This window comes from Hibiscus syriacus, unplaced genomic scaffold (assembly GCF_006381635.1).
Source record: "Hibiscus syriacus cultivar Baekdansim isolate YM2019G1 unplaced genomic scaffold, ASM638163v2 tig00112339_pilon, whole genome shotgun sequence".
Taxonomy (NCBI): Eukaryota; Viridiplantae; Streptophyta; class Magnoliopsida; order Malvales; family Malvaceae; genus Hibiscus; species Hibiscus syriacus.
This window is the reverse complement of record NW_024063304.1, coordinates 424,238-434,673: the sequence shown is the minus strand read 5'-3', so window position 1 is coordinate 434,673 and position 10,436 is coordinate 424,238. Positions and strand designations below refer to the sequence as shown.

Below are 10,436 nucleotides of genomic sequence, written 5' to 3'. Positions count from 1 at the left end.
TCCTTAAGGTATCTAAAGATTCTCTTAACAGCTAGTAAATGTGATTCTTTAGGACATGATTGAAACCTAGCACACAAGCAAACACTAAACATAATATCCGGTCTACTTGCGGTTAGAAGAGCCAATCATGGATCTATATAATTTAACATCCACACATTTACCTCCTTCGTCTAAGTCAAGCTTTGTTGAGGAGCTCATTGGAGTGTTATGAGGTTTCCCATTTTCTAGTCCAAACTTCTTGAGCATATCTTTGACGTACTTAGCTTGATTAATGAAGATGCCATCTTTTCTTTGCTTGATTTGGAGTCCCAAGAAAATGAGAGCTCCCCCATCATGCTCATCTCAAACTCACTTTGCATTAGCTTAGAAAATTCTTGGCAAAGAACATCATTAGTAGAACCAAATATTATATCATCAACATAAATTTGAACTACTAATAAATATTTACCTTTTCTCTTTAAAAACAATGTAGTGTCAACCTTTCCTTTTAAAAAACCTTTTTCAATTAAAAAATTTGACAATCTTTCATACCAAGCTCTAGGAGCTTGTTTTAAACCATAAAGAGCTTTTGTCAATTTTAAAACATGATCCGGAAAATTTGAATCTTCAAAACCTGGAGGTTGTTCCACGTACACTTCTTCTTTTATAAAACCATTTAAAATGCACTTTTAACATCCATTTGATATAATTTAAATTCATTGAAACATGCAAATGCTAATAACATTCTAATTGCTTCCATCCTAGCTACGGGAGCGTATGTTTCATCATAGTCTATGCCCTCTTCTTGAGTATAGCCTTGAGCAACAAGTCTAGCTTTGTTTCTCACTATATTACCACTTTCATCAAGTTTATTTCTAAAAACCCATCTAGTACCTACAGTAGATTTATTACTAGGCCTTTCAACTAATGTCCATACTTTACTTCTCTCAAATTGATTTAATTCTTCTTGCATAGCCATAATCCAATGTTCATCTTTTAATGCTTCTTTGATGTTCTTAGGCTCTATGCATGAAATAAATGCAACATAATTACAGATATTTCTAAGAGAAGATCGAGTAGTTACCCCTTTTGATGGATCACCTATAATTTCACCATCCTTGACATAGTTGTACTCTCTTAGAAAAGATACTTCCCTTTCTTCACTGGTTGGATTCTCGAGGGGATCATGAGTTTCCTCATCTTTTGTTTCTTCCTTTGATGATGATTCTCCAACGTCATGTCTAACGTCATTTGCTTGTACAATACCTACATCATCATTAACAGAAGAATCCTTCCTCGGAAGGGGATTATCATCGAAAACAACATGTATAGATTCTTCTACAACTAAAGTTCTTTTATTAAATACACGATAAGCTTTAGAATTTAAGGAATAACCCAGAAAAATTCCTTCATCACTTTTAGCATCAAATTTGCCAAGGTTTTCTTTACCGTTGTTTAAAACAAAACATTTACATCCAAAAGGATGAAAATAGCTAATGTTAGGCTTTTTATTTTTGAGAATTTCATATGGAGTTTTCTTTAAAATTGGCCTAATCATTACTCGATTTACAACATAACAAGCGGTATTTGTGGCTTCCGCCCAAAAATATTTTGGTAAATTATTTTCACAAAGCATGGTTCTAGCCATTTCTTCTAAAGTTCGATTTTTCCTCTCAACAACTCCATTTTGTTGAGGAGTTCTAGGTGCTGAAAAATTATGGCTAATACCATTAGAATTACAAAACTCAATAAATCCAGATTTTCAAATTCAGTTCCATGATCACTTCTAACACTAGTGATAGAGTAACCTTTTTCATTTTGGATTATTTTTGAAAATGTGATGAAATTTTCTAATGCTTCATCTTTAGTACTTAAGAATAGAACCCAAGTGTATCTAGAATAGTCATCTACCAAGACAAATGCATATTGTTTTCCTCCCAAGCTAGTAGTTCTAGTTGGCCCAAAAAGATCTAAATGGAACAATTGTAATACTCTACTAGTTGATACATCATTAATAGATTTAAAAGAAACTCGCTTTTGTTTTCCTTTAGCACATGCATCACAGATTTTATCATTATCAAATTTAAGCTTAGGCAACCCTCTTACTAAGTCTCCTTGAATTAACCGTTGCAAACACTCATACTAGCATGACCTAGTCTCCTATGCCATAACCAACTATCATGCTCATCCTTAGCAACTAGGCATAAATTAGTCATATCAATAGAATCTAAATGCACCATGTAAATGTTTCCTATTCTATGACCAACAAGCATAATCCGATTAGATGCAATGTCAATGACTTTACAACCATTAATTTCAAATAAGACATTGAATCCTTTATCGCATAATTGACTAATACTCAATATATTATGCTTTAATCCATTCACATATAAAACATTCTTAATTTGTATGGAAGAGGTATTACCTATTGTACCAATACCTTCAATGTGACCTTTTGAATTGTCTCCAAAAGTCACTTCTCCTCCATTTTGGCGTTAAGCTCAATGAACCGGCTTTTGTCTCCGGTCATATGTCTTGAGCATCCACTATCAAGGTACCATGAATTTGAATTTGTTTCCCGTGCCTTGTAGCAATGCTCCTTTCCCTACAAACATAGATTAATTTTTGATTTTTGGTACCCAAATTCTTTTGGGTCCATATTCATTAGTTTCCAAAATCCTAGTCCCCTTAGGTATCCATTTGTGTAGGATATTTTTATCTTTAGTAGTAATGAGTTCTTTAGGAACCCACATACTTCTAATGATTTTTCCATTAGAGGTTCTTTGGGGACCTCTATGATTGTAGTTTCTAAAACTTTTTCTAACAAAGTTGGATTTTGAATTTCCACCTTTTCAAAATGTTTTGTTCCAATTTTATCAAAAGAAGTTTTAAGATCATCAATTTTCTTTTGATGATCATCATTGATCTTTGAAAGTAAATTTTGCAAATCTAAATTTTTCTTTTCAAACTCTTCTAGTTTGATTTGCAAATCTTTGATTTTACTTTCAAGATCGTTGTTGGTTTTGGATATGAGTTTGTTTTCATTTTTCAATTTTGAAACATCATTTTTATATTTTAAAAACAATTTCTCATAATCCGAAGCCAACCCATTGTACTCCTCAAATAACTGATCATAAGATAAATCATCAAAATCGGATGAGTTAGAGGTTACCTTAGAATCTTCCCCGAATGCCATCAAGCACAAGTTTGCTACTTCTTGTTCCTCTTCATCGGAACTTTCTTCATCGCTCCATGTAGCCACATGAGCCTTGTGCTTATTCTTTGATTGACCCTTTTTCTTCAATTGTGGGCAATCATATTTGACATGCCCCGGCTTTTTGCATTCATAGCAAATGATTGGGTCCTTCTCTTTTGGTTCATTTTTGAGGCCTTCGTTTCGTTTGAACTTTCTTCCTTGGTAAGGTCTCATCATTTTTCTGAACCGTTTGGCAAACAATGCCATTTCCTCGTCATCATCATCATTATTAGAATCACTCTCATCTTTTGTGGATTTGAGAGCAACTCCAATATTTTCTTCTTCTCCTTTTCCTTTGGTGTCTCTTCAACTTTATCAAGGTCCACCTCATCTTCAAGCATCATCTCATGAGTGAGGAGTGAACCGATAAGTTCTTCAAGAGTTAAGGACGATAGGTCCTTAGACTCGATAATTGTCGTCTTCTTTGATTGCCATGATTTTGGGAGGGAGTAGACTAACTTCCTCACAAGCTTTTCATTTGAGATGATCTCTCCATATGATTTGAGACCATTGACAATCGTTGAAAATCTATCCGTCATAGCTTTGATGTCTTCATTTGGTTTCATCCTGAAATTTTCATAGCTATGCGTTAGAATACTAATTTTTGATTTCTTTACCTCATCTGTATCTTCATGTGTGACTTGAAGCTTGTCCCATATTTCTTTGGCGGTTGTACACGATGAAACTCTTCCGTATTCATCTGGTCCAAGAGCACAAAAAATAATATGGATAGCATTGGAGTTGAGCTGGAGCATTCTTGTCTCTCATTCACTCCACAACCTTGGATGAGTGAGAGGTTTGATGTATCCTTCTTCTACAGCATTCCATGCTCCCATGTCACTTGCTTGAATGAAGTACATCATTCTATTCTTCCAATAAGCATAGTTAGCTCCATTGAAGAAAAGGAGGCTTGTTGACGGGCATCGAATCGAGACCGGAGTCGAAGTTTGAAGCGGAGGCCATTGATGACTTTAATAATCGATATAACTCTTCCCGAATCGACTCAAGAGGCGATTAAACCTTCAAATGAGTTAGGCTATGATACCAATTGTTGAGTTAATCGATCGACGGAATCGGCCAAGAGGGGGTGAATTGGCAATTAAAAATTTCGTGGAAGCTTTTGCAGAAAAATTGAAAGTAATTGCACAAACGATTTACAGTGGTTCGACTTTCTCAAACAAAGTCTACGTCCACTACCTTAGCTATCCACACTAAGGATTTTCCAACAAATTCACTAATTTGTTCTTTCTTTTGAGGCCAAAGAGATAACCTTACAAAATCCCTCAAGAGTATACCCCAACTCTTGAGAACACTCTTTTTCCCAAAGAGAAGATTACAAATTTGCAAACTTACAAGAAAACCTCACAAGGTAAGATGTTTGCACAATTCTAGAACAAGAAAAGAACACTCAAATATAAATACAAATGAGCGCAAATGGTGTTCTTGAAAGCAAAATGAATATTGAAAGGAAAATTGGCTTGATTTGAACAAACTTGGTGTTTGATGCTTTCTCTCTTGTTTCTCTATGATTTCTTATTGATCAAGGGCTTCAGAACTTGTTTAAATACACCTTAAATCACTTCTGAACGTTGGGGATAATTAATGAAGATAATATAGCCGTTTTAGTGTGAAAACATTTAATAAAACAGCTTGGAGCGTGGGGGGAATCGGTTCCCCCTCATAGGGAATCGGTTCCCTAAGTGTAAAATTCAAATATTTCGACCGTTGAACAGGGGGAATCGGTACCCCCTATGGGGGAATCAGTTCCCTCCGAGCATTCTGGAAATCTCGGAGCCAAACCATTCAGGGGGAATCGGTACCCCCTTGGGGGGGAATCGGTTCCCTCTGAGCAATCTGGAATTTTTGGCTTTGAAATGGTTCGAAATACTTTGAAAGATTATTTTGAAATTGTTTTAAGATTAAAACTTAATTTTACACTTAAGTAAGGATTAAAAATGATTTTTGAAATATTTTTAGTAATGTTTTGATATTCGAATAATTATATCGAATATACTTAGAAAATCATTTTAGAAAATCTTAAAATTCATTTAACTTAATTTGTTATATCGAAACATCAAAATGTTTTCAACAGGTTTTTTTTTCTGGTACCTGTATTTATTTTAAATTGATTATTGGGGCTCTGATTTGTTCATATTTGTTTATTAGGTCCTTTCAGTTTTTGTTTTTACTGTTTTAGCCCTTTAAGTTTCTATTTTTTCCATTTTATTCCTTTAAATTTCTTTTTATGCCATTTTAGTCCTTTAAGTTTTGGTTTTTTCTATTTTAGTCCTTTAAGTTTCCATTTTTGCTATTTTGGTCCTCATGTGTTTGTTAATCCTATTTTGGTCCTTTAAATTTTTTATTTTTCTATTTTAATCCCTTATGAATGTATATAGTTAACATGTATATTTTTAGGTATAACATTAAATAAATGTTATTATTTTATGTTGTAAATCTTTTATTTTACATCGTATTTGTTTTTATTATATTTCCTTAAATATTAAAATTATTCGAATAGTTTCGAGAACGATATTTGTGGAATGGGCGTGGAAAGCACCACTTGATCGAAGTGATGTAATCCAATATGACATTCGAACCAAATACGAACTTGAAATAAATCAATTGTATTTTGCTAATTAATAATTCATTTCATTTTAAGTCGAACATTGCAATGAATGTCTCTAAATAATAGTTTACTTCATTTCATGTAAATTCTCGATCTTCATTCTACATTTTATATTCGATTCATTTTTTTAGTTAATCAATTTATTTTGTTGTATGTAAACATCGATTTTTTTTATTTATTTGATTCGCATATTTATCGATGAGGGAATATTTTTTACGGATAAGAAATAGACGTGATAGCTTTCTTGATGGAGGATTGTTAATCTCGAAGTTTCTTTTCAAGTTAAAGAATTTTCCCTAATTAAATAATTCGAGGCAAATTAATTAAATCTCAATAACCCGATCATAGGTTAACTTTACATCCGATTCATCATTTCCACCATTTACAACAACATGTAAGCAATTCAGTACCAGTTTTTGGGCGTTGTGGGGGTGCTTACCATTCCCCACACGTAACCGACTCCCGAATCCTTTTAAATCGAATCTTTATGAATGCAGACTAGTTTTTTGTCTTAAAAACGATTTTTCCTTAAAATTGTTTTAAAAGACATTTTTAGGTATTCGATCTACCTAACCCAAAGGTCGATGGAGACTCCTTTTCAATTTAATTCCAATTATTCCAAAATCACTAATTTTTCAAAATAAAAATGTCATAATTTTTTAAAAATAACATTTAATTATTTTTAAAAATGGTTATGACACACTAAAGATCCACTATAAAACTTTTCGAGTATGATCGAGAGACAAGATGAGATCTCTATGAAACCACCTTACTCGTATTCTCCTCTACTCTACTCTTCGTGACAACATAGTTTATCGACATCGACAAACAATCAATTCTTCAACAATTACGACTCTTATCCAAACAAAAAGTTTCAGCCGCCTACAACCGCCACAATCCATTTCGTCTCATCAACCATCCTTAATCTTATAACCCTTAATTAATAATATTCATATGAAAGAGAATATTATACACTTGAGTTCACCCAAAAAACTACTCTAGCTGATTTGTTAATGATTGTAAATGCATAAAGGTTGGCATAGCTGAGAAGGAAAAAGTAACACGTACTCAACCCAAGTTTTGAGCAGTAAGTTTTGTTGAAGCCACATGTTTTCTCAAATATAATAATTAGAGAGTCGAAATCTTTAGTATTATTGTCGGGGGAACAAAAGAGTCAGTGTTGAGATATAGAGGATTATACTTGGTTTTTCAGAAGCCAAAATAGCAGTCTCCAACCCACACATCCAACATATATCTGGTTTACAACCCAGCTATCAGCAGACTGCAGTTCATCAACAACTGTTTTGCACTCTTTGCATTCATTTTTGAGCTTTGGGAATTCCAATTCTTCTTTCTACAACACCACCATAAATGGATTCTCTCATCTTCAACCTCAAACCCCAAATCTTCCCGCCATGCAATACTCAAAATCCAAAAAGAGTTCTAACACAAGCGGCAGCAGCGGGGGAGGTGGTTCCGCTACAAGTTCCGGCGATGCCACGGGTCATCACAGGTTATACAGGGGAGTAAGGCGTCGGAGAAGTGGGAAATGGGTGTCGGAAATTAGAGAGCCGAAGAAGCCGAACAGAATCTGGCTCGGCACTTTCCCCACGGCGGAAATGGCAGCTATTGCTTATGATGTTGCAGCACTTTCCCTAAAAGGCCAACACGCCGAGCTTAACTTCCCAAACTCCGCTACTTCTTTGCCTGTGCCGGCCTCCAACTCGCCTCGGGATATCCAGGCAGCTGCTACCTCTGCTGCGGAAGCTTTCGGGGCCGCGAATGATGCTTTATTCGATATCGATTGCAATGAACAACAGGCTAGAATCAATCCGATAGAGCTAGATAAACCGACGCCGGCTTACGAGTTTGTGGACGACGATATGATCTTCGACATGCCGAACGTTCTTGCCAATATGGCTGAAGGGCTGCTTCTTAGCCCTCCTCGCTGGGACATGGACACTCCAGCTTATAATACTGGAGATGCTGAGAACCTTTGGGAATTCCCTTAATAATCATCTTAATAATAATAATATGAATATCGACACCAATAGGATCAAAATAATTATGAAAACTCTCCCTTATACTCTCCATGCGTCATCAAACAAATTAAAGAAGAAAAGGATCAGTGGACACTGTTTTGTATGTAACAGTGACTAGCACATGAACTTGCTTGCTGCTAAAACCTGGGATGGAGTGTTCTTATTATTGTTTTGTACAGTTGTTGCTTTCTTTCTTGTAAATCTTCAAAGTGTCCGTACGCTCTGTTCTCGATTTGAAGCTTGCCTTTGCAAAAAAAAAATGTTTTTAGTTGCTTCTTTCAAGGATTTAAATTACTATTGAGATCACGTTTTTGGTTAACAAAATCAATGATATCGTGGTCACTACAGATATCACAATCCGACAATAACAGTTTCAAACGATACCATTTGTACTCTACAACGATCGCCCCTCTAATAACATATCGATTTTTAAATCCTTGATATGTTCATGACATGAACCAAGTAAAAAGAAGTGAAGGAAAAACAAACAAGAAAGCAATTCAAGAAGACAAACATGGAATGTTTGGTGAAGGAAAAAAGCATAGCAAGTTGGAAGGTTTAGTCAATAAGAATCATTAAAACGTTGATTTAAGTACTTGGATTATCTCTCCCCAACCATTTGAGTAGGGGTCGACATAAAATTATATTTTTTATGTTTAAAAATAAAACATTTTTGTATTAATTGTCTTAGATCGAATTTTTAATATCTAAGGGTGGTTAAAATGAAAATGTTCCATTTAATATAGGGTCTAAGAGGGCTTAAATATATTATTAAATCTTGAGTTAATTGTATCATACATTCTCAATGTAACACCCTAGACCAGTACGACACACAGTCGATCGATTTAAGGTGCTACACAGAACTACCGAAGTGGATGACCAAGTTTTTCTTACTTTCTTATACTTTAATACGACTCTTTATATCTGAGATCCCTCAAAATATATAGATACCTATGTACTGACTATTAACTAACTTTACAACTCAATACAGCTGAATTCATGAATATACATGCCATTTCAGAAACTTGTGATGTATTTTGCTCTGCATTGGATATGGACCTTGGTCTCTTTAAAGCTTCTCAACTGCTATATCTACTAACATGCCCATAGAAACATCTGAAGGTTGAGCTAACTAGCTTAGTGACACACTAACAATTAAAACATACTAAAAGTTTGTCACTGAAATGCTCAAGCTATCTGGTATACTGGTCTGTTCTGCTTTAGTGAGTATATTGGTATACTCACTCTCTATTTTATGGTAGAATCATGGTGCGATTGAGGGTTCTACATCTCGAAGCTCACACACCTCTCTAGTCTATCGAGAATGTGGCCCTCGAAATTTCTACATCGGACACCACACTCTCGACTAGCCCACTCCATGAGTGTTAAACCTTGCTTCCAAACTAGTCAGCTTAAAGTGCCTTGCACACTCCCTAAGAATATTCGGACTGAATCTATAGTTTTGACTCTACTATCTTTTCTCAAAGAACTCGGGTATCCTGATAGTTTTCCCGAGCATTTAAACAAGTTTAGCTTTATTTCACCCTACTTTATTCTTGTCTCTATGGTTAAATTAACCATCATTAATGTTCTCACTTAAAGTCTTATTGAGAGAAATTATAAGCTTTTGGGAAACCTCACTTACCTCTATATTTTCTCTTGACTTAAAGCCCACTTCTCAACCTTGCTATTGATACTGACCTTACAATATCGATACCCTTACTTGCCTCTACACTTTCTCGTGCTTTAAAGCTCAAACCATACCCTTGGTATCGATATTGGCCTTATAGTATCAAAACCCAATATGTAGTATTGATAGGTATTGATACCCCTACAACTATTTCATCTATTTTAACCTAACTTTAAACACTTTTTATAGAATTTATTATAGCGTTTTACACATATTCAATCCCATTTATGGTCATACTATGGGTCTAGGGCCTCTCGGGCAACGTTTTGGCCAAAATAGACTGAAAGTATCGATACTGGCCCAAGAGCATCTATACTCCTACAAAAGTTTCGATACTTTCTATAAGTATCAATCATTTTAACATTTTGTTCTGCCTATTTTCAAAACTTTCTTGGAGTTTCAAAACTATGACCCAAAGTTTCGTTACTCTTGCCCAGAAACTCAGGAATTTTCCCAGAATTAAGAACAAGTTATCCTTATAGTATCGATACTCTTCCTACAGAAATAATAAAATACATACGAAAATGTTATATTTCAATCCCAAAGCCCATAATGATGTCCCCAAACATTCTTTAAAGTCTTATGTGAATACAAGGAGCATAAATAAGGCATTATATCATGTTTATAACATAAATCATGTAATCTACCATTAGCATATAACACTAAGTTTCATAACTTACTCTCAATCTAGAACTCATTTCTAATTATCACTAGGAGTATGAAAGAGTTGTGGGTATGCTACCTAGCCTCCTTGGTTGCTAAAATCTACCTCAACTCAACTAGGAGTCACCTTACCTTTATCATTTGCTTCAGAACTTCACCCACCTCATTGGCTAATCAAAA

The 10,436-nt window shown here is 34.8% G+C and overlaps 1 protein-coding gene across 1 annotated transcript; it reads left to right on the top strand.

Moving 5' to 3' along the window:
* Positions 1-7,276: 7,276 nt before the first annotated feature.
* Positions 7,277-7,887, top strand: LOC120177856 (ethylene-responsive transcription factor ERF024-like). Its single transcript, XM_039183848.1, has one exon. It carries the CDS (start codon positions 7,277-7,279, stop codon positions 7,871-7,873), a length of 597 nt encoding a protein of 198 aa, XP_039039779.1. The 3' UTR covers positions 7,874-7,887.
* The last annotated feature ends 2,549 nt before the right edge of the window (positions 7,888-10,436 follow it).

Excerpts from the sequence above, each read along its gene's own strand:
- LOC120177856 (XM_039183848.1), top strand. The coding sequence starts at position 7,277 with ATGCAATACTCAAAATCCAAAAAGAGTTCTAACACAAGCGGCAGCAGC.